This window comes from Emiliania huxleyi, assembly GCF_000372725.1.
Source record: "Emiliania huxleyi CCMP1516 unplaced genomic scaffold EMIHUscaffold_89, whole genome shotgun sequence".
NCBI lineage: Eukaryota > Haptophyta > Isochrysidales > Noelaerhabdaceae > Emiliania > Emiliania huxleyi.
In genome coordinates, this window is record NW_005195368.1 from 72,608 (window position 1) to 91,632 (window position 19,025).

Below are 19,025 nucleotides of genomic sequence, written 5' to 3' on the forward strand. Positions count from 1 at the left end.
TGTGTGTTGTGTGTTGTGTGCGTATGTGTGTGGTGCCCCCCCTCAAAATACCACCGCTTTTCTTGCATTTTTGCTCCCGGCTAAGGGAGCAAGCAAGCCCACTCAACCCCAAGTACTCACCGTTTTACAGTGGTGTTTTTGTCGCAGAGGCTGCAGCCTCTGTTGGGGCGGAACGCGCGGGGTTTTCGGCGCGATGCCCTCGGCGAGTACACGCTACTGCTGTGCCGCACGCTCTCCTGCGCGCGCGTGACGTGTGGGACGCGTGCGCTGCGCTCAAACGTCGCGATTTGGCGATAGGCGCTCGAGCCGGCGCACAGCGGATAGGTGCGCCGCGCAGGGGGGGTCGGAGGGGTGCGAGAGGGGGCGTGGGTCGGGCGCGCACCGGCTGGCTCCGGGAGCGGCCGTCACGTCGAGGAGTGGGGCTGTCGGCGGCTCGAGCGCCGAGGCGAGCCGCTCTGCTGCGCCGCCGACAGCCCCTCTTCCGAGCCGGCGCGTGGAGGCGAGCCGCGGCCGGTGTCGCTGGTGCGGGGGCGGCGAGGGTTCATCGGCCGGCAGCGAGAGCGACCGTCATGAATCGCGCCACCAAGACCGCGCGGCACGTACGCGCACTTGCCGGCCTCGAGGCGCGCTCTCCTTGCGCGGCATGCCCTGTGTGTGTCAGCGCTTCGCCTCGGAGCCGCTCGACTGTACGAGAGTCGGGCTCCGGCCCTCGGTACCACGGCAGCGACGGCGTGCTCCCTTCCGGCCGCGACAGGCGCGAGGCGGGTGGCGGTGCGGCGGCTGCTGATGCTGCTGCCGCGCAGAGCTGTCGTGCACCCGAGAAGTGGCACACAGCTCGAAGGCGGCGTCGGCGACCGCCGCGCTGGCTCTCTCTCCTCGGCAGACGCCGCGTCGCGTCTCGGCGGCGGCAGCTGCTTCGCCGCGAGAGTAGCGAGGCGACGCACGCGCCTCCGCTCTGCGGCAGCAGCCTCTAGCGAACGCGCCGGCATAGCGCCGGGCCGGGCGAGGGCGAGCCGAGAAACACGTTGTGACGGCCCTCGTGTGAATCGCTTATCCGGCGCTCGAGGAAATAACACGGTTCGGGCTTCAAGTTACTTCGAAACCTGTAACGGCGAAAGAAAACGGAGGAAAACGCGAGAAAAGAGAAGGGGTATTGCTCAAACTCTCTCTGAGAAGAATAGGTGTGCTGCGCTGTAGCGGCATCAGGCGACGGCAAAAATGCAAGCCCCGCCCCTGGCCACTGTTTAGTTTACCAAGACTCTCCCGAAAAGAAGAATTTCCAGCAAAGAAGAAACCCGAAGAAGCGCGCTCTTGAAGTAGACATGCCGGAGCCGGAGGGTGAGACAGAGAGTAGCGCGGCGGCCGACGAAGCGAAGGCGGCGGAGGAAGCGGCCGCCGAGGCCGCCGAGGCGGCGGAGGAAGCGGCCGCCGAGGCCGCCGAGGCGGCGGCGGAGGCCCAGGCGGCGGCGGAGGCGGAGGAGGCGGCGGCCGCAGAGGAGGCCGATCGGATCCTCGCCGAGAAAGTCGCAGCGGAGCGGGCAAAGGCCAAGGCCGCGGAGAAGGGGAAGATCGAGGAGCGGGCGTCGGAGTCGGATCTGCGGATGGAGGCGGCTATCGCCCATGCTAACGCCATGGCGGAGCGGCGCTCTCATAAATCATCAGAGGAGTCGGCCGGGAACGGCGCCCCCCCGGCGGCTGCGCCGTCCGAGGCTCCTGCTGCGGCGCCGACGCCGCCAGAGTCGTCGGATGTGATCGTGGACGTGGACCTGGCGACGCCGGGCGCGGCCAAGTTCATGGACACGCTGAGCGACGTCGGGAGCAGGGTCGGAGGCCTCGGCTCTGACGACGTGCGGCGCCGCGCTCGCCCGCACCGCCGCGAGCCTCTCCTCGCTCCCACACGCGTCTCCGCAGCGGCCGTCCGCGCGCGCGCGGCCGTCCCGCGCCGCCCCCCGCGCACCCAGTCTACCCCTCCCGCCCCCGCCCCTCCCTCTCCGGCGCTCTGCCTGTCGAGCGGCACACCAAAGCTCGAGCCGAAATCAACCTCACACCCTCTCGACACCCCTCTCCGCGAGCAACAGCGATGAATGATGCCTCAGGTGAGCGACGGGATGTACGAGCTGTCTCGGCGGTGCGGCTCGACGATGAAGTCGAGCCTGGTGAGGCCTCGAGACTCGCGCGATCTCAGAGAGGGGGGGGCCACCTCCCAACCGCGGGCCACAAGAGACCCTCCTCCTCCTCCTCTCCTCCTCCTCTCTCCTCCTCTCTCCCAGCCTCCTCCCGAGACGCCACACGCTCGTCCCTGCGACACCGGCCGCATCTCTGCACGCAACCGCACAGCGGCACACCGAGAGAGAGGGAGGGAGAGGGAGAGGGAGAGGGAGAGAGAGGGAGGGAGAGAGAGAGAGAGAGAGAGAGAGAGAGAGAGAGAATGGCTCGGGGGAGAGAGACGCGGCGGGGTGAGACGCGCCTGCCACCCCCACCCCCCCTCCTGCACCGCAGATTGCCTTCAAGGAGCACGCGCTCGACATTGCTATCGCAGCGACCAGCGACCCGCCGCCAGATCAGCAGCAGGTGGGGGCGGTGCGGCGCGCGTATAACAAGGCGCGCAGCGGCACCTTCCCCTCCCCCACCCACCACCACCCGGCTCGCCCCGGCCACTCCCTCCCTGCCCCCCTCGTCCCCCCCTCTGCAGGCGGAGATGGCGAAGTTGGGCCAGCTGCCGATGGCGCTCCTCTTCGCCATCTTCACGCTCTTCTGCACCGTCGCCTTCGCCGTCATCCACTTCCCGAAAAAGTGAGACGAGACCGCCGACAGACTGCCGAGAGGCCGCCGAGAGCCGCGGCTGCCGGAGCCACCCTCGCCCGCCGCCGCGTGGCCACGGCGCGTCCGCCCACGCCCCCGCGACCACGCGCCGCAGGTATGCGCCCGCGCTGCTCCACAAGGCAAAGGCCAAGGCGATCGAGTACAAGGTGTACGACGGCGCTAAGGCAGCCGCCAGCAGACTCAAGCTGGCGTCCACGTCGGCCTACCACAGCGCGTCGGAGGCCGCGGCGCCGCACCTCGCAAAGGGCATGGAGAAGGCGGCGGAGCTGTACGAGAAGACCTCCTCTACCATCGCGAGCTCGCCCGTCGCCAGCGCCGCCCTCGAGAAGGGCCTCGTCGCCACGTCACAGGTGCCGCCTCCAGACGCCGCCTCCAGACGCCGCCCGCCGCCCGAAACAACGACGCGCCACGCGCACGCACGCACGCACGCACGCACGCACGCACACGCGCACACGCGCACGCACGCACTGCCAGCCGTCTTCAGTTGTCCCCCCCCCCCCCTCTCAGGTCCGGGCGAGGATCGCCGCAGAGCTGCTCAAGCTCAAGGCGAGACCAGAGCCCACCACCCTCCACCACCCTCCAGGGCCCAATGCCTCTCTCTCCAGCCTATGCCACCAGAGCCAACCACGTCTCTCTCTCTCCCCCCCCCTCCCTCTCCAGCCACACGCACAGCCACACGCACAGCCTGCTGACCCTCCCCTCCTCCGCCACCCCGCCCTCTCCGCCGCGACGAGCGCCTGCGGCCGCGCCTTGGCCCACACCTCGCACGCCACACCCCGCAGGACCCTCCGCGGAGCGGCGACCAGCTCGCCTGATGCCAGCTTGCCTGAAGCGCGCGCGCGCGCCCCTCTCCGCTCCACCCCGCAGGACGCGCAAGCCGCGCCCCTCGTGACGAAACACGACGAGGAGCGGGACTCGGAGGTGTGAGTGGAGGCGCGTTCGGGGCGGGAGGGGGGGAGGGGGGGCGTGGGGGAGTCAGTGCGCCGTATTGCTGCGCACCCGGGGTGGGCGGGGACTGTCTATTTGCGCTCCGACGTGCATGGCTGTCAAGCGTGGCAGCAACTTTTGAGCGGGAGGGCGGGGGTGGGTGGGAGGGTGCATGCGAGGGAGGCGCGTAGGTAGCTGCAAGCTGGGATAGCTGTTAGCTGTGCTCTGAGTCGGCACAGCAACACACAACTAGCGCCTCGCGGGGCCGCAGCGAGATGCGAGTGCGCAGTGTGGACACAGTGCGGTGAGTACATCCGGACATGCGTGACAGTCGCGTGAGCCGTGACTCGTGCATCTGTATGATCACCAAGACGCAAGACGGAGCTAGTGCTAGTCCCCCAACCCCCAGGGGGAGCCCCGTTTCCGCACTGCGGCGTGGCCCCGTGGCGCACGGTGCCTCCGGGGGCCCCCGCCTCCCCCCAGAGGGTAGTAGTGCCATTTCACTGTGGCACAGCTCGCGTTACAAAACCTTGATTTTGACCACATTGCGCGAAAAAGGTACCTCTCGGTGCCTTCCAGAGGCAGCTGCGACCACGCCGAGTAGACGGCGGCACACAGCAGGTGGCGCGGTGTGCCGCCGTCCACTCAGCGGGGTCGCAGCAGCCTCTGCGCGTCCTGGGGAGGTACATTTGTTGCGCGCCGGAGACGACTCGACGCCGCTGAGATCGGAGATCAAGCTCTGACAGGTCGCACGTCGCTCCTTTGACGCCGACGTGACTCACCCGTGCAGATCACATCAGGACACGGTCTCGACGCGCTCGGTACGACGCCTGCGACCCGTCTCTGGTCAGGTGGCACGACGCTCATATCGCCTGCCAGCGCTGCCGTGCAGGTTGCCACGACGAGGTCGAGCACGCTTCTATACGCTCGCCGAGCCTTCCTTTCCATCCCATTAGGCAGCCTGGGAACGGTGGCGGCCAGAGGCAAAGCCTACGAGGGTGGTGGAACCACATGTCACGGCTACTGCCGGCTCGACCCCACGATAGCCTCCGAGGGCTGACTTTGCGGCACCATCATCGGACGATGTCGACGAGTTGGGTCGCTCTCGCGGTAGCCAGATGACCCCCCATACTAGTATCATCGGCCATGGCCGCAGGAAGCGCGGGGGAGGGCGCTGGGAGCAACACGGAGCTCCGTTGGAGACGTTTTCAAGATTAGCGTGTCAGAGTGAAATGGCACTAGCCAGAGGTGTTTTCCGACTCCGGAGGACAGGCGAAACTCTCTTGATACATCCCGGCGACACACACGCCCTCGGGGTCGCACAAAATTGAGAAAAAGTAAACAGATATATAGCACACCGTCGCGGGCAGACCCGGGGACTGGGGAGCCGGAGCAGACGGCATCGGCCGCCGAGGGAACGTTGGGAAGAGGCACGAGAGGAGGGCGGCGACCTCGACGCGACTATGGAGGACCCGTCGCCAGACGACGCAGGGCAGAAGACGGTGAGGCGGAGCAGACGCGCAGGGCGGCGAGACGAGGGAGGGACAGGGAGCAGGACTTTGCGGAGATCAGCAGGAGGATGTACGAAGAGATTAGGAGCAGCAGGGACCCGAGGGACCATGTGGAAGACGGCTAGTGCTAGTCCCCCATATATCGGGAGGATGACCCCGGCTAGTCGCCGACCACACCCATAAAGAACCCTGCACAAAGATCGCAAGGGCGGGGACCTGTTCTTTTTTACCCACCTCACAGTAGAGAGGTGTCCGTTTTTATTTATTTATTTATTTATTTATTTATGCACACCGTCGCAAACGCAATTTTTAACAATGCTCCCCAAAACCAGGCTAGCTCCAAGAGCCTCCAAGAGCTCCAACCCATTAAAAAACTGTGCAACTGGGGCAAAAAAATCTCCCGCAAAATGGTTTCATGTGCGCGCGCTACTCACGCCTAAGCATGAGCGAAGCATAGGGCGGGAAGAGGCTACTGAGGGGCTGGGAACACGAAGCAGGCTGGCTGGCCGAAAATTGGTGGGGCGCCAAAGGCAAAGCCCTGCGGCGGTGCCGCTGCCGGTGGTTGGCCAAACGCGTACGGCGTGAGACCCGACGGTATTGGGGCGGGGCCTGGATACCCGTTCCAGCGCCGCGCCGCCGACGTCTTCTTCGTGCATATGTGCCCCAGCTTGAGCTCGCCGCACCGGCGGCAACGGTAGCCGTTGTCGGGCCCGCGGCGCTCTCGTGTGGCCTGCCCCTTTTGCATGCGAAGCCAGCGGTTGCGGACGGCGCGGTGCGATCGGCCCTCCATCTTCTCGGCGATCTTGGACCACAGCCGGCCGTGCTCCTCCACGTAGCGCACGATGAACATATCCTCCTCACTCGTCCAGGTCGGCCGGAACCGCTTGCTGCGGCTCCCCCCCTCCTCGTCCTCGTCCTCTCCGTTCGCAGGCTCGCTGCCCAACTCATGCTTAACGTACGGACCCGAGACAGGTCCGGGGTCTAGGTGATAGAGCAGCTCACCCATGCTCTCCACCACCGTTGGGCTCACCGCCAGATCGCTCTCCGACCAGAACGGCGCCGTCTGCCGCAAGCGCTGCAGCATGGGCATGCCAAACCCCGCGCCGCCCATCCCTCTCGCAGCCTGGGCATCGGACGTGCGCGGCCTGCTCAGGCTATCGTGCTCGGCTGACATCTGCTGACCGAACACCGGCCCGAACCCGGGCGACGGCGACGCCTGCGACGACGGCGATCCGGGCGAGATCTCGAACCCTTCTCTCTCCGACGCCGAGTCGGTGCCATCCGTCGCAAAGGCCTCTGCGTGATCCTTCCCGAGGCGGCGCCAGCGGTTGCGGACAGAGGAGTCGGTCCGACCGGAAAGACTTGCTGCGATCTGTCGCCACTTGAAGCCGTGCCGCCGCACCCCCTCGCAGATGATTGCGTCCTCGCTGCTGGTCCACATTGTGCGTGTGTGGTCGGAGCGCCGGCCATCGGCAGTGGGATCGAGGGGATCCGGAGGGGGCGCCCAATTCTTGTCGATGCCGCATGCTGCGAGAAGCTCGTCCAAATTCCGCCGCCCCTCAATCGAATCGCCGAGGCTGTGTCTGCGCTGAAGCCGGTGCCATCGGTTGCGCACTCCGTCGGCTGTGCGGCCCGGCAACTGGAGGGCAATCCTGCCCCACTGCGTTCCAACGCAGCGGAAGGTGGCGAGGATAATGACGTCCTCTTCGGAGCGCCACTCCGCCTTGCGCGCGCTCGTTCCCTGGCCTTCGCCCATCCCCAGCAGCGAGAACTTTTGCTTCTGTGGGGATGACGCGGGGTCGCGGGTGGCAGCGCCAGAGGAGGGCGGTGTCCTGGGGGCGTCGTCGCAGGGTGAGTCGGGCTGCATGAGCTCATGCAGCTGCTCAAAGTCGGCCGCGCCGATGTGGATCTGCCCCAGCGGGTCGAGCACTCGCATGTTGGGCCGCGGCAGTTGTTGGCCCGTCATGATGAGGCCGTCCGTCCCCGCCCTACTGGGTGCGCAACGACGATTCCTGTTGATTATCCGCCGCATTGAATTGGGATGCATTTTACGGGGTACGGCAAACAGGGACAGGTGAACGTGCTTGAGCACTTGAGCACCGGATAGGGTCGATTCCGCATGGGATACCCATCACTGAGCCGACGATGCTATGGGTAGCCCCAGGGTGGCGCCCACCCCCATACCCTCAGGCACTTGCCTGCGCCCTGCCCGCGCACGCCGCGCACGCCCGCGCACGCCCGCGCACGCCCGCGCACGCCCGCGCACGCCCGCGCACGTCCGCGCACGTCCGCGCACGCCGCACTACGCGGCACTGCCCAGGTTCCCTCACGCTCAGATTCCCTCACACTCAGATTCCCTCACGCTCAGATTCCGTGCAAGGGGGTGCCGAGGTATGCCACAGGCCGGGATGGAGTGAGATCTTGCGGGGCAGGGCGTGGGCTAGTGCGCGAGGGCGCAGGCAAGTGCCCGAGGGCATGGGGGTGGGCGCCACCCTGGGGCTACCCGTAGCATTGTCGGCTCAGTGATGGGTATCCATGGTACGGGACCCCCTCACCTCCATCGGTCTATGCGTCGCAGAGCTGTCACATGCCAAGTTTAGTTACAGTGGGTTGCGGGCATTCCGCATTCGCCATTATCTCGCCACCTTTGTGGCGTTTGTTTGGGAGTTGGGTACTGGGTAGCAGCGCGGCCCCCCGGCCCCCCAGGACCCCACTATGCACTATAAGGGCCTCCAGGGCTCGCACCTCAACCTCACAGACCAGCGCATAGGGCATAGCGCCATAGGACGTATTTTCTTCTCATGTTCTTCTCATACTTTAAGTCATAACAAAGGCTGTGTCTCAGGCTGTGAACCGAGAGCCGAGAGATCAAAACGGGACGGCCAAGTGAGGCCATAAGTGCCCCGCATGTGCGGCGCGAGGAGCAAAAGGATACGGCGGCTCCCTCTCTACGTATACACTCACACACGACCCCACTACGCACTAGTCTTAACATGAGAGAGAGACTCGCCGAGTCCCGAGAGCGCGAGAGGCGCGCTCAACCAACAGCGCCGTCATCAAAAATCGAATCTCGATGCCTGGAGCGGACACCGAATCGCAGTGTAGAGAGACTACCCTCTACCGATCCGCACTCGCCCGCCCTGTCACGCGCCGTCGCCGGCGTCACGTCACCTGGAAGGCGACGATCTCCCCCGAGGCGTAGCCCACCGCGACGGTGTCCTCGGCCAGCCACAGCAGCGCGCATGGCTCGGCCGCCTCGCCGGACGGGTGGGTCGCGTCCTGCCGCACAAAGGTGTACAGCTGCGGCTTCATCAGCTGCGGCTGGGTGGGGTTGCCCTGCCCGCCCTTGCGCAGCGGCAGGCTGCGAGGCTGCCACACGCGCACCAGGCCCTGCGGGTCCACGGTCGCCAGCCGCGCGGGAGGCGTCGCAGGGTCGGGTGGCCACTCGTCGGTGGGCGGTGGGGCGACCTCGCCTGAGTCGGCACCGCGAGACGCTCAGCCCGACGCCACCGTGTGGACGTGCGTGCGTGCGTGCGTGCGTGCGTGCGTGCGTGCGTGCGTGCGTGTGTGCGCGCGCGCGCGTGCGTGCGTGCGTGCGTGTGCGTGCGTGTGTGTGCGTGCGTGCGTGCGCGTGCGTGCGGAGGTGTGTGCGGAGGGGGGGGGTGGAGGGAGGGGTGAGGCGGGGGGCGGCCGCACCGCCCGCCCACGCGACCGCCGCCGCCCGGTGGCCGATGCACACCCGCGGGACAGAGTCGGGCTTGCCGGCCGCCGGCCGCCACGGCTGCGAGCGGTACGGGTGCGGCGGCTGAGCGCCCGTGAAGTCAAAGACGACCGCCTGGCTGCCGCTCGCGGCGAGCCCTCCGCCGTCGGCGCTCCACTGCACGTCCTTGCCGTCGGTGCCGCAGTAGCCGCGCAGCGTGAGCGGGCTGGTCACGGGGGAGAGGCCCCACAGCTTGAGCGTGCCGTCGTACTCCGCCGCCGCGAGCCACTGCCCGCTGCTCGCCAGCGAGCGCACGACGCTGCCGATCTGCAGCTCATGCACCGTCGCCCCGGCGCGAGAGACGAGCCGCACACACCCCTTGACCGCCAAGGCGTACGCCCAGTGGAGCGGCTCTCCGCGCGGCGCGGCGCAGAGGGCGTGGACGGGCGAGGCGAGCTCGCAGACGTGCTCGAGCGTGCCGTCGGAGAGGCGGTAGCAGTGCGCGACCCGGCCCGCGGCGGCGACAAACGAGGCGGAGAACTCAAAGGCGCCGTCCCCGAGCACCGCCAGGCGGGAGACGGGGTGGCATCGCGGCCGCTTGCCCGCCTCGGGCTCCTCTCGCACGGCGTGCGATCGGACTACCGACCGGCTCGCCACACTCACCACGCGTGCGATCCCGTCCTCGCCTGCCAGCAGCAGGGTCTCGCCGCCGGCCGCCCACGCGACCGCATTCGGCGGGTCCTCGTGCAGCTCCTCGGTCGCGCCGAGCAACGACAGGTCCGAGCCGTCCACAAAGGTGACCGAGCCGCCGATGGTGGCGGCGGCGAGCAGGCCTCGCGGCGAGCGGCTCACGAGCTCGAGCGCTTCGGTCAGCTTTGCGGTGAAGCGAACCTGAAGGCCGCCTCGCGTGGTGGTTGGCTTCGGAGGCGGCTCCTCCGCCGCCGAGCTCCTGCCCTCGAAGGCGCGCTTCACGGCGAGCATGGCTGCTGGGATGCTGCTGCAGTGGTAGGGGGTGGCCTCCGCCGCGCAAAAGCCTGTGCAAGAATTCTCAGACGAACTCACAGCACACTGGCATTCGTGCGTTGCCCATCTCTACGGGAGATGACTGCTCTATTTATTTATTTAGCACACTGGCACGACAAGGGCGCGGACTGGCGCGGACTGGCACACTCACCGGCTCACTCCTGCAAGAAAAATCTTGAAAAGACCGCGAAGCGGGCGCGATTCGTCGACCAGGGAGAGCTATCAATAAATAAATAAAACGGGCACGCCAAACGAGGGGTGGGAGAAGGACAGGGTCCCCACCTGCACGAGCAGGATCTTGGAAGGACGATCAGGGACACAGGGGAACGGGAGCGGGGAGCGCATCGCGACACACGGAGGGGGGCTGGGCAGGGTTCACCCACACGACAGGGTCCCAGGGATTCCCCTCTCGTATAGGACAGATTGCACCCGGCGGCACGGGGGCAGGCGCGGGCCTCCTACTGGTTGCGCTCTCCTAGTTCTCCTGCTCCTGAGCCCTTGGCCTCGACACCTCGACACCAAACCTCGACACCAACTCGACACCTCGACACCCCATGCCAACTCGACACCCTCGACACCCCTCGACACCCCTCGACACCATCTAGGCTGGTACCACGCTCGTCCGTGTCAAGGTGCCAAACTCGACACCTCGACACCCCTCGACACCGCTCGACACACCGCTCGACACCGCTCGACACCGCTCGACACCACCTCGACACCTCTGATGATCTAACACAGCAGAGACGTAGACCCATTGGAGTCACAGAGTTAGAAAATCAGGGTTGCAGCAGCAATACTTGGCGGTGGCAGTACTTTTATCCCTCAGTTGCAGCCTCTCAAAAGTTCTAGCTCAAGTTGCGGCTCAGTTGCACCCCTGTTGATGTAGCAAACATGGCAGTACTCAGGTAGCCCTCAGGTGCTGCACAGCACCTTATACAGTGGCAATGAATCCTCACACCGGTGAGCTTGGGATGCTTGTCGCAAAAAGCCTCCGCAAGAAAAATCTTGAGAAACAGGGAAGGCGGGCGGTGGAACCCTGGGACGGGATGGCATGCTGAGTGAGGCCCTGTGTACGTGCGTGGTGTACAGTGTCGTGTCTACTAGCTCCGAGTAGAGGCAAGAGGGGCGTTCTGAAGTTAAGGGGAAACCCGGTAAGGTAAGGTAAGGTAAGGTAAACTTCTCCACACACACGAGGTGGTGGGGCAAGGGGGGGTGCAACCCTCGCGTCTCCACGTCCAACGACAGGAGCCCCACGGCATTTAAAGTGCAAGGCCCGGTGCGCGTGGGTGAGCGGTGTGTGTGTGTGTGTGTGTGTGTGTGTGTGTGTGTGTGTGTGTGTGTGTGTGTGTGTGTGTGTGTGTGTGTGTGTGTGTGTGTGTGTGTGGAAACCCGGTACGCACATGGAACCAACCCTCGGGGAGACCCGTGTTTTGTGTTTACTTTCAAGCCTCTCTCACAGCACACTGGAAAGAAAGAAGAAAACTCCCTCGCACGACACTGGGCACGGGCAAAAAGAAAACGGCGTGGCGCGCTTACATTTGTCTTAGAAGAACATTGCCGCAACGGTTGGCGCCAGACCTCGCTCCTCGGCTGACAGCCGCCGTGTTTGGGCAGCAACCGGCAGAAGAGGGGGGCCCAAGGCCACTTTCCACGTCACCCTCGCGCTCAGATTTATGCAGGCATGACTCTGCGCGGAACTCGATGCGTCACAATAACTCGCGCCGACGGCGTAACTCGCGCCACAAGCACAGCCGCGGACTCATTCCCGCGCCCACGCCTCGACCTTCTTGGGCAGCAGCTGGTTCGACAGGTCCTCTCCGTGGCCTAGGCAGCCGTCTTCGCCCTCGCCCCAGGTAAACACGTCGCCGCTGACGGTGTTGGCGAGGCTGTGTCGAAATCCTGCCGAAACAGCGACGACGCGCTGGCCAGCCAAGGCCTCGACCTTCTTCGGCAGCAGCTGGCGCTGCTGGTCGCCGTGGCCCAACCGGCCCTCGCCTCCCCACGAGCCTCCATCGCCCCAGCTCCAGACGGCGCCGTCGGCGGTGATGGCGAGGCTGTGGAATGCTCCAGCCGACACAGCGACGACGCACCGACCTGCAAAGGCCTCGACCTTCTTGGGCAGCTGCTGGTGCTGCTCGTCGCCGTGGCCCAGCTTGCCACCGGTTCCACCGCCCCAGCTCCATGGAGATCCGTCGGCGGTGAGGGCGAAGCTGTGGTTCTTTCCCGCTGACACAGCGACGACGCGCTGGCCAGCGAAGGCCTCGACCTTCTTGGGCAGCTGCTGGTCCTGCCGGTCGCCGTGGCCCAGCTGGCCAAAGCCTCCCCAGCCCCAGCTCAAGACGGCGCCGTCGGCGGTGAGGGCGAGGCTGTGGCGCTCTCCAGCCGAGACTGCGATGGCGCGCTGGCCAGCGAAGGCCTCGACCTTCTTGGGCAGCAGCTGGTTCTGCTCGTCGCCGTGGCCCAAGCGGCCGTAGCCTCCATAGCCCCAGCTCCAGACGGCGCCGCCAGCGGTGATGGCGATGCTGTGGCTGCCTCCAGCCGACACAGCGACGACGCGCTGGCCAGCCAAAGCCTCGATCTTCTTCGGCAGCAGCTGGCCCTGCCCGTCGCTGTGGCCCAACTCGCCAAGGGCTCCAAAGCCCCAGCTCCAGACAGCTCCGTCGGCGGCGAGGGTCAGACTGTGCGCATCTCCAACCGCCACGCTCACGGCGCGCTCACCCATCGACGACGGGAGACGCGTCGGCGCGTTGAGCCGCATCATGCCCTCGCCGTGCCCGAGCAGCCCTGGAGCCCAGTCCAGCGCCCTGCCGCACGACGAGAGCCGCCCCTCGCCATCGATGAAGACGCTGTGCCGAGTGCCTGCCGCCGCCCTCGCCGGCGGGTTGTGCTCGCACAGCAGCGCCGAAAAGCACAGCCACCGCACGGCGCAGAGCTCGCCCTCTGGCTGCGCCGGAAGCTCGTAGCCGCGCTCTTGCGCCCACAAGCGGATGCCCTCCACCGCAAGCGAGGCGTGGAAGAGCAGCGAGACGGCCGCGACGCGAGCGATGTCGGCGGGGTCGCAGCGAGAGAGGGCGCGCACGAGGAGCTCCGTGGGGAGGTCGAGAAGGAGGGCGGGCGGCGGCGTGTCTGGCGAGAGAGCGGCGGGGGAGGCGGCGGCGAGGCGGCGCGAGCGGCGCCGCGGCGGGGTGGACATCGCGAGAAAAAGAAAAATACTGGCGGGCCCTGAAGAAACCGTTTTGATGAAGCGCGCAACTCACGAACCCAACCCGTGCCGACAACCCAACCCAACCCAAAAAGCACGATTCTCCTGTTGGGCCCTCATGCCCTGCGAGCGGGGCGGGGACCGGGGTGCGCGCCTCTGTGTTGGTGCGTCGCCCATCCATCTCTTATCACTTATGGAGATGACGGCTCTTTTTATTAATTACAATCTAGATAGGGAAGACTGGCGCGCACACTGGCAAGGGGATGGTGGTGGGTAGAAGAATGCGGAACGTCGAACGAGCAGCCAGAAGCAGTCGCGCGAGTCAGAGTCGGGCACGATGCGTCGAGCATTGAAACCGTCCGTTTCGTGCGACCGTCCCCAATACAGTGTTCCCCTGTACGGGGTGTGAACACCGTGTTCGGGCCCGGGGTTGCCAAAGAAGCAGGGCGGACTGCTGGCAGCTCGTCCACCTCTGCTCCTACCCGCGGGCCACGGCCCTGCTCGGTGACTCACGCCGCCGCCGAGACAGCGCCGGCGGCGCCGCCACCTGTGCCGTCGCCGTCACCCCGTTTGGCCTCAAACGGCGCATGTAGCCTTCCATCTCGTCCTCCTCCTCGTCCTCCTCCTCGCCCTCCTCTTGCACGGCGGGCGAGCTATCAGGCCGCAGCCGTCGGTGCCACGGGAGGACGGGTCCGTTGGCCGCCGGGCGGGCCTTGGCCGCGCGCTTTGCCGCACGCTCTGCGGCGCGAGGGGAATCCGAGGGTCAGGAGGCGTGGGGTACGGGAGCGCCTGCTACTTGCGCAGCGCGCACCGACCTCTCGCTTGTTCACCCCATTGGGCGACCGCTTGCGCGCGGTGCAGGTCGTGAGACGGCGGCAGCGCCTGTGCTGACCGCGGTCGCACCGCTCGCAATACGAGAGATGTGCAGCGAGCCAGCTGGGACCGACCGTCGCATTGGTGCCAGCGGCCTGGCCGCCGCTGCCTGCAGTTCCGCCAGTTGTTGGGTTTCGGCGCGCCGCCGCGCAGCCCGCCCTTTTCCCTGCCGCCGACACGACGCTCACTCAGCGCCAATGCTGCGCAATGCCAGGGGGTGGACAGCGCGCCACGTGGCGGTGGCGAGAGTTGGGGGTGGCTCCGGGGAGGCTATGGGGCAGTTCTGAGTGGCTGGGGGTGACCCGGACGGCATACCGCGCTGGACGGGTTTAGCCCGGCGGGGGGAGGATCCGCGCCGCAGGCCAGGACCCGCTGCACTGGAGATGGCAACTCGTCGGAGCTTCCGGGGTGACATCTAGGGGTCCCTGGTCGTTTCCGCAGGCGAAAGGATAAGACGAATTTTTAAATCTTGAGAAGCCCCGGGAAGGCGGGCGGTGGAACCCTGGGACGGGATGCTGAGTGAGGACCTGTGTAAGTGCGTGGTGTACAGTGTCGTGTCTACTAGCTCCGAGTAGAGGGGGCGTTCTGAAGTTAAGGGGAAACCCGGTACACGGAACCAACCCTCGGAGACCCGTGTTTACTTTATGGCCCTTTCCCTGCGAACGCGCACCCCGCCCAGGGCTAGGGCTCTCTTGCCCGCAACCCGATCCCGATCATCCGGCCCGCTGGGTGCGCTTCTTAGCTCCCCGGCCCTGGATGTGAGGTTGCCGACTGCACTCCAAGTAAGTGCTCCAAGCGATAGAGAGACCTCGGAAGCGCGAAGCGGGCGCGATTCGTCGACCAGGGTGGGTTACACAATAATTCTGTCTCCGGCGTGTACACGTAACACAAGAAGAAAGTCTCTCTCGTAACACGAATGAACAAAAACAAATTGGTATTGCTAAAAATCTCTCGAATGAAAAATTCTAGATAGATCTTTTAGCAAAATTCTCAACAACAAAATTCTCCCGCTCCCGCGCGCGCGCGACGAAGAACAAGACGGCTGGGACCGGCCCCAGCTTCGGCTGAGGGCTGACAAGCTGCCGAGCCCAAATCACTGTGAGATTCTTCTTGGTTTTCTAAAACTCTCTCGAAAACAGCCCCCCGAACACGGAAAAAGAAATCTGCCGCCTGGCAATTGGAGCTCCGGCCTGACGCTTCGATGGCCAGCCCAGAGGAGCCCGCCGTCGCCGTCGAGGAGGTCCAGGACTCTGCAGAGACCGTGATCGCCACCGTCGTTGCAATCGTGGCTGGCCTCATCGTCATCGTGATCGCCCTCGGCTTCCGGCGGAAGCGCGAGGCCGAGCGCGTTGTGGCCCGGGAGAAGGCGGCGGCTGCCAAGCGCAAGGCGCCTCCTCCCGGTGCGGTGGCCCGCGCCGACCTCTCTGCGGTGGAGAAGCTGGCGCGCACCGCCGGCGCCGACCCGGACGCCTTCCTCGCCGGCCTCGCCACCACCGAGGTTCTCGGCCGGCTCGCGTCGCCTCTCTCGCCGGCCGCCGCCGCGGCGGTGCGAAAGGCGCTGGCCGGCAAGGCGGAGCTACCGCCAGAGGGCGACGGCGCGGCGGCGGTCGCCGCCGCCCTGGTCCACACCCACCTCCGCCGCGGGGAGCTTCCCGCGCGGCTCTGGCCAAAGCGCGACGCGGATGAGGCCGAGGCTGCAGTTGAGGCGGTGGCGGAGGCGGCCGTCAAGCTGACGCGGCACGGGTTCGAGGCGGCGTGCAAGGGCGGGTCGCCGGAGGCCGCGCGCTGCCTCCTCCAGCTGCTCGCCTGCCTCCGCCTCCAGCGGCCCGCTTGGGACCACGAGCCGTCGCGCCGCGCCTCAGAGGAGGCGCTCGCGGACGCAGGCCGCGCCGCCCCGACGGCGCAGGCCTGCCGCGGCCGCGCCTCTTGACACGCGTCTCTGTGAGCAGGCCTCCCCCTACCGCGCCTCGCGGCGAGCGCCTCGGCGGCGTCGTGGATGGGCGGCGCGGGCGGCGCGGTGAGCGCTGGCTCGGTCGCTATGCTCAAGGTCCGCCTCTCGCGGGCCCACGCAAAGGAGGCTGCCGCCGCCGCAAAGGTGCGCCGCTCACCCCTCTCCACACCACCCCTCCCCCACACCACCCCTCCCCCACACCGTCCCCGCCGCACCCCTCCGCACCGCACCGACCCTCCTGCCCACGGCATCCCCGCCCCCTCCCCCCCCCCCGCGCAGCGCGGCGCGACCTCCTTCGCCGGCAAGTGGAGCACCGCCAACGGACGTGCGCCCGTGCGCGTGTGCGAGAGCTACACGTGCCTCGTCTCGCGCCGCGGCGGGCCCGCCGGCGGCGCGGAGGCGAGCGGCCGAGAGAGAGGCTTAGACGACGCGTGACACGATTGCGGCGTCGGTTCGCGCCCCTCCGGTGACGGTGACGGTGACGGCCTCTCCCCGCCTGGGCGCCAGGCGATGGTTGGCTTTCTCGAGGCGGACGTCCTCGACCCGGCGGCGCCGACGGCGGAGGCGGAGCTCAAGATCGTCGCGCCGCTCGAGGCGGGCGAGTATGAGCTGCGCGTGCAGGCGCTCTCGCTCGCGGTGCTCGGCGTCGAGGCCTCCGCCTCCGCCTCGCTCGTCGTCACCCCCGCGCCGATCGACGACGCCGACGACCTGGACGACTATTGAAGCACTGGCGGTGACGCCTCGCGACGAGGAGAATAAATAAATAAATAAACAAAATAAAACGGACATCCCAAGCTAGGGCTGGGTCACGGATTGGAGATCCCTCACACCAAGATCGTGCAGGGCGGGGACACATGTCCCTAAATCCCATCTCGTCACAGACTTACCGTTTTATTTGTTTATTTATTTATTTTTTATTGTTTTATTTATTTAGCTTTTAGGCATTAAGGCTGTGGGGGGTCGAGGACAGCCCCCACACCTTTCCGCAGGATTTTGCAAAAGCGAAGGGCGCATCGCCGCGCGGGGGCTGGGCACAGGGCACAGGGGATCTCTCTCGGCGAGCTCTCGAGAATTCTTTTCGAAACCAGTCGGAAATCTGTGCTCCTGCATGTTCAGCCGAGTACGCAGCCCCACCCGGAGGGCGGGCGACAAAGCTTCGCCGCGCGGCACGGTCGCCACCACCACGGCTGTCAGCGTGGAGGATGCCTTTGTGATCGGCGCGCTCCACCGCGGTCAGATTGGTCCGACGTACAAGACAGCTGGCCGAAAAATACCCGCCGGTCTGCGGCACGCCCATCCCGCGCGCGGCCGCACCGACGCTGCTCTCTGGCTCGCTGCGCGCCGCCCGGCGCGGCCCGCCCTCGCGTGACACCTTCACCCACCACGGCCGGCAGGCTCAACGTGCGAGATGTCCTTCGAGTTGGATTGCGCGTCGGTGATGGCGTGGAGCTGGGAGGAGCGGAGCGGCGGCGACGTCGTCTTCAAGGCGGTCCTCCCCGGCCTCGACCGTGACTTTGAGGAGGAGCTGTCGCGCGCCGCTGGGTGAGAGAGACACACTTCCGGGACACCTCCCCTCGCGCCGACACGGCGTCACTCTGCCCCTGCGGCTTTGGCGCCTAGGCCGGGCGTGGCGGCCGAGGGGGCGGTGCTGAGCGCGCACACGAGCGGCGTGCTGCGCGTGCCTGCCGGCTCCGTGATGCTGACCTGGTCCAACGTCAGCGGCTGGTCGGAGCGGACAGTCAGCTACCGCGTCATGAGCTGCAGCCGGGACGCCCTCGAGATGGAGCGGGAGCGGATGGCGGCGGAGGCGGCGAGGGCGGCGAGGGCGGCGGAGGAGGAGGCGGCCCTCGCGCGCAAGCAGCTGCTCCTCTCAAAGGCCGAGATGCAGCCGAGATGCAGCCGAGATGCAGCCGAGATGCAGCCGAGATGCAGCCGAGATGCAGCCGAGATGCAGCCGAGATGCAGCCGAGATAGCCGCAAGCCGCTGGTCCTCTCAACGGCGAGCGCGAGCACGTTGGCGCGTGCCTCAGGCGTGCCTGTGACGCGTCCGCGACACGCCCTCCTCTCACTGCAGGCGAGCAGTGTCGCGAGCAGCTTTGCGGCGCTGCTGCAGGAGCGGGCTGCTGTCGAGCAGGCAGACGCCGAGATCTGGGGGGATCTGGGGGGGGATCTGGGGGGATCTGGGGAGATATTGAGGGCTGCTGTCGAGCAGGCGCAGAAGACACGCGAGCATCACGCACGCACGCACGCACGCACGCACGCACGCACGCACGCACGCACGCACGCACGCACGCACGCACGCACGCACGCACGCACGCACACAACTAGGCCAGCCTCGCTCCTCTCGCCCGCACCCCACCGCCCCCTGCCTCGCCGCCCCACCGCCTCGCCGCCCCACCGCCCAACCGCTCGCCGCGTCACCGCCTGACCGGGTACCGCTGGCGGCGGCGCAGGCGGAGGCGCAGGAGGCACTGGCCGCGTGCGATCGCGCAGAGGCGGAGGCGGAGGCAGCGGCCGCGGCGGCAGCGGCGGCAACGGATGAGGAGAGGTGCGGCTCCGGCTCCCGCCGACGTCCCCATTGCCTCGCTCCCCTCGCCCCGCCCTCTTCTCCGCTGCCGCGCCCCCTCCCAGCACGAGCCCCCCCTCTCGCCGCTTGCTCCTCCTCAGGGAGGACCTCGAGGCGGCCGCAGCAGCAGCAGCAAGGCACCTCCCCCCCCCCCTCCCTCCCCACCCTTTCGCCAGCCGCGCCCACTCCCGGAGTGCGGTGGCGACGCCCCTCCCTCCCCGGCAGGCGATCCGAGGAGGCCCGGCGCGTGGCGCGAAAGGAGGTCGCAGAGGCGGTCGCGGCGGACAAGGCGGCGATAGCCGCGGGGGCGGCCACGACGGGGCAGCGGAGCAAATAGCGAGAGGGGCCAGTTTCCCCCTTCCATGTGAGAGCACCGTCGTTGTCGATACCCCGCGCCACGTTGCCACCGCATCGCTGGATGGGAGGCCACTGCGTTCGTCTGGCCTGCA

General features: G+C 67.0%; 6 protein-coding genes across 6 annotated transcripts; 3 read left to right on the top strand and 3 right to left on the bottom strand.

Moving 5' to 3' along the window:
- Positions 1–106: 106 nt before the first annotated feature.
- Positions 107–1,244, bottom strand: EMIHUDRAFT_438939 (hypothetical protein). The gene is made up of 2 exons (XM_005757950.1): positions 1,182–1,244; positions 107–1,111 (listed from the first exon to the last, which is right to left on the bottom strand). Exon 2 carries the CDS (start codon positions 987–989, stop codon positions 405–407), a length of 585 nt encoding a protein of 194 aa, XP_005758007.1. The 5' UTR covers positions 990–1,111; positions 1,182–1,244; the 3' UTR covers positions 107–404.
- A 90-nt stretch (positions 1,245–1,334) lies between these two features.
- On the top strand, positions 1,335–3,750 carry EMIHUDRAFT_453643 (hypothetical protein; the record flags this gene model as incomplete). Its single annotated transcript, XM_005757951.1, has 7 exons — positions 1,335–1,376; positions 1,410–1,847; positions 2,097–2,156; positions 2,500–2,571; positions 2,708–2,793; positions 2,918–3,173; positions 3,691–3,750. Exons 2-7 carry the CDS (start codon positions 1,602–1,604, stop codon positions 3,748–3,750), a joined length of 780 nt encoding a protein of 259 aa, XP_005758008.1. The 5' UTR covers positions 1,335–1,376; positions 1,410–1,601.
- A 952-nt stretch (positions 3,751–4,702) lies between these two features.
- On the bottom strand, positions 4,703–7,227 carry EMIHUDRAFT_220003 (hypothetical protein; the record flags this gene model as incomplete). The annotated part of the gene is made up of 3 exons (XM_005757952.1): positions 4,703–4,711; positions 5,554–5,643; positions 5,752–7,227. 3 exons carry the CDS (start codon positions 7,225–7,227, stop codon positions 4,703–4,705), a joined length of 1,575 nt encoding a protein of 524 aa, XP_005758009.1.
- A 1,196-nt stretch (positions 7,228–8,423) lies between these two features.
- On the bottom strand, positions 8,424–13,306 carry EMIHUDRAFT_220004 (hypothetical protein; the record flags this gene model as incomplete). Its single annotated transcript, XM_005757953.1, has 3 exons — positions 8,424–8,651; positions 9,001–9,995; positions 13,246–13,306. The coding sequence occupies 3 exons, from the start codon at positions 13,304–13,306 to the stop codon at positions 8,424–8,426; spliced, it is 1,284 nt and encodes a 427-aa protein (XP_005758010.1).
- A 1,954-nt stretch (positions 13,307–15,260) lies between these two features.
- Positions 15,261–16,933, top strand: EMIHUDRAFT_453644 (hypothetical protein; the record flags this gene model as incomplete). Its single annotated transcript, XM_005757954.1, has 5 exons — positions 15,261–15,557; positions 15,630–15,904; positions 16,037–16,154; positions 16,290–16,409; positions 16,518–16,933. 5 exons carry the CDS (start codon positions 15,261–15,263, stop codon positions 16,731–16,733), a joined length of 1,026 nt encoding a protein of 341 aa, XP_005758011.1. The 3' UTR covers positions 16,734–16,933.
- A 173-nt stretch (positions 16,934–17,106) lies between these two features.
- On the top strand, positions 17,107–18,913 carry EMIHUDRAFT_438942 (hypothetical protein; the record flags this gene model as incomplete). The annotated part of the gene is made up of 7 exons (XM_005757955.1): positions 17,107–17,290; positions 17,405–17,552; positions 17,631–17,997; positions 18,085–18,144; positions 18,464–18,558; positions 18,678–18,713; positions 18,802–18,913. Exons 1-7 carry the CDS (start codon positions 17,119–17,121, stop codon positions 18,911–18,913), a joined length of 990 nt encoding a protein of 329 aa, XP_005758012.1. The 5' UTR covers positions 17,107–17,118.
- Positions 18,914–19,025: the final 112 nt, after the last annotated feature.

Coding starts and splice junctions, on each gene's coding strand:
- EMIHUDRAFT_438939 (XM_005757950.1), bottom strand. CDS start 989: ATGCCGGCGCGTTCGCTAGAGGCTGCTGCCGCAGAGCGGAGGCGCGTG.